Genomic DNA, 3,208 nt, shown 5'->3' on the forward strand with positions numbered 1-3,208 from the left:
AAGCATTTATTAAATATTTTCTATGTGCAAGGCACTATACTAAATGCTGGGAATATAAATAAAATCTAACATCATAGTCCCTCTCCTCAAAAAACTTACATTCTAATGGGGGAAGCAATAAATAAAAGGAGCCAGACATCAAGAGTGGGGGAGAAGGATGCTGGAGAGTAGATTTAGGTGAACATGGCTAGGTCCCCTCATGAAATGGGGGTGGAGCCTAGAGACTCACCAATCAGTAGAGTAAACCTCAGGGGTAGAGGCCTTGTCAGGGTGAAAAGGCTGCTGGGAAGCAGCTCACTTAAATTCACTTTAGACAAACCCTTCATAGCACAAGCACTTATTTGCTCTATGTTAACAGGAAACCACAACTTCACAAAACAAATGTGAAAAACCGGGTTTATTACAAGAGAAAGGTAAAGGCATGTGGAACCCTATGCAAGTGCAAAGAATTCACAATCTAAACAGTAACTGGCTTATTTATGAGAGTGCAACAAAGGAGGGAAGAGGAAACAGAAATCTCCTCCTAAGTGGGAGGAGGAAAGGAGCAGTAGGGGTGGGGAAAGGATTGAACCCCTCCCAAAGAGGAGAAGCAAGGTTATGGCAAAAGCCAAGTTCTTTTCCCTTGGGAACTGTGAGAACATAAAGATAGGATGGTCTGCTTATCTACAAGGGTCCTAGCTGCACCAGCAGCTTCTTGGTCTGGTACAGACTGACTGACACATGTTTTAATTTCCAAGGACACACAGGGAGTCAAGATTGGGGTGCAAATAACAAATATGTCAGCTGCAGGGGAGGGGGTTGTGTGCTTCTTCCTTGTCATGTGTTCAGGGTCTTGTAGACTTTTGGTCTGATGTTTCTGGAAATATAGCAACTCCAAAAGACAAATTCAGGGGACCCCTTAACATCTACTAACATCTTTCATCCTCTGCTTTTCTTTTCTAACTATTTCTAACTAGTTCAGGAATCTCAATTTCTCTCTCTCTCTCTCTCTCTCTCTCTCTCTCTCTCTCTCTCTCTGTCTCCCTCTCAACCATGAACCACTTCAATTAATCTCTATGACCCCTTAAGACTCTTCAATATTTAAACACAAATTACTACAATGGTGGTGTTTTCTATGTATTTCATTACAAATATGCTGTATGTCACTAGAGGTAATGACATGAGTCATTGGAGGTAGTGGCATGAATCACAATATTTGGAATCAAAATGCATGGGTTCAAATTCTAGCTTTACTACTTGCTACCTGTATAACATCAGGGAAGTCAATTAGCCAGTCTGAGATTCAGTTCCCTCATATAAATGTAGGGGTCAAACTAGATATCTGAGGTCCCCAATAATGAAAAATTCTGTAACTTATGATTTATATGTCAGTGACATATATGTACATAAATATCTATACTATATTAATAGCATGTAATTTATCATATACTTCTATAATTATCATTTATGTGTATTAAGCAAACTTGTGTAAGCTAACCTAGTTACCTTTTATAAGACTAGCTCTATGTTTTAAGTTACAATCAACAAATGTAATATGAATATTTGAAACACAAATTATAAATTGCAGACTGTCTATAATTTGTAAAATAAAATGTTACTTTAACCATTTTCATTAACAGAATGCTTTGGCTGTTTAAAATTCAGCTTTAGGGGTGGCTAGGTGGCACAGTGAGTAAAGTGCCAGCCCCGGAGTCAGGAGAACCCAAGTTTAGTTCCGGCCTCAGACACTTAACACTCACACAAAAAAACTAGCCACGTAACCTTGGGCAAGTTACTTAACCCCAATTGCACTCCAAAAATTAAAATAAAATAAAATTCAGCTTTAACTAAAGTATGTGTACTACTTCAACATTTATATTAATGTGTGTATAATTATGACTTTACCTAGTAAACTATTATTACTATAAATTTCTTAACATTTGTTTGATCCTATAATTTATTCAGTGTTCATGATATATTTATAAAACACTATATTATTACACAACTAGGAATACCTGTCCCTAAATCTTTTAGGTTGGTCTAAGTCTCATAAAAAATTATTTAAAACAATCAAGCTGGCAGTTGAATAGCTTGGCCAAGCCAGGAATGACAACTATGAAACTGACTGAAGAAAATGGCAGCCTATTAACAAAATCTGTATAGTCAGATCCAGTATAAAAAAAATTCAGCAGTCATTAAATTCTCTAATAAAATACTACCAATTATTTGTATTTTAAATCTAACTAATATATATATAAATAATTTATGGGAACTGGGAAATCATGAATAATTTTTTCTCTAAAATACTGCAAATATAGATAGTAATTGGGCAGCTGTTATTAAATGACGTCTAGTTTCCAAGGAGATGAAAAAAATGACAAAGATTTTGTCATCTTTATATTAGCTCAAATGGTAACATATTATTCTAGATTCCCAAAAATAGAAATTAACATTAAATTTAATTTAAATTTACCAGAAAGATATTAACAATAAACATAAAAATCCAACAAGTTACATATGTGTCCATGTATTTGCATAACCATACATGGCTGGACTGGTGGACTACATGTTATACACACACACACACACTAAATATTGAACATGCCTACATTATCCCTACCTTGGAATAGGTACCAATTTTGGGGTACCACCTAAGTACTTCCATGGCCATTCCAAACCTTTGCTAGTTCAAAAAATGCAGTCCCTTGTTGCAGCAGCTACAACTCACTTCACTCAAGAGTAAGGAACTAAATCCTGACTGTTCACTGAATAATGCAGATTTACTGCAGGAGAAGAGCCTAAGCATTATCAGGCCACACATAAATCAACAGTGTCAGTAGCTTGGCAACTGCATCTCTTTAAAAGATGCCATTTTCTTTTCCTTTTTTTTTTGTACCTAAACTCTTTGTCTTTTCCTCAAAATACAAATTTTATATATTTGCTATTATGTATGCCATGGTTATATTTGACATGGAAGAAAAGCTTTTTTGTTCCTGGTGATCTAATTTGGACATACCATCTAATTTATGAAGGAAAGGCATTCAGTCCAATGCAAGATAAAATTTATCTATGTAAAGTGTTATTACAAATAGATATATTAGCTTTCCTTTCAGATATTCTGCAATGTGGTGATATGAAATCTTAGGTGAAAAATTTGCTCAAAGTAATTCTTAAAAAGCTAAAATCAAGTTTTAAAAATAGGAAATAATAAACACTAATTTACAACATT

At 34.8% G+C, this 3,208-nt stretch overlaps 1 protein-coding gene across 1 annotated transcript in view; it reads right to left on the reverse strand.

The window, feature by feature from the left end:
- Positions 1–2,737, reverse strand: part of WDR17 (WD repeat domain 17) — a 111,967-nt gene extending 109,230 nt beyond the window's left edge. Inside the window, exon 1 of the mRNA XM_069096691.1 lies at positions 2,600–2,737. Within this exon, the coding sequence (XP_068952792.1) occupies positions 2,600–2,650 (51 nt within the window). The 5' untranslated portion in view covers positions 2,651–2,737. The remainder of the gene's footprint in view (positions 1–2,599) is intronic.
- Between the last annotated feature and the right edge of the window lie 471 nt (positions 2,738–3,208).

Source organism: Petaurus breviceps, unplaced genomic scaffold (assembly GCF_028583685.1).
Source record: "Petaurus breviceps papuanus isolate PSGF00001 unplaced genomic scaffold, PetGlider_PUasm1.0 126, whole genome shotgun sequence".
Lineage (NCBI taxonomy): Eukaryota > Metazoa > Chordata > Mammalia > Diprotodontia > Petauridae > Petaurus > Petaurus breviceps.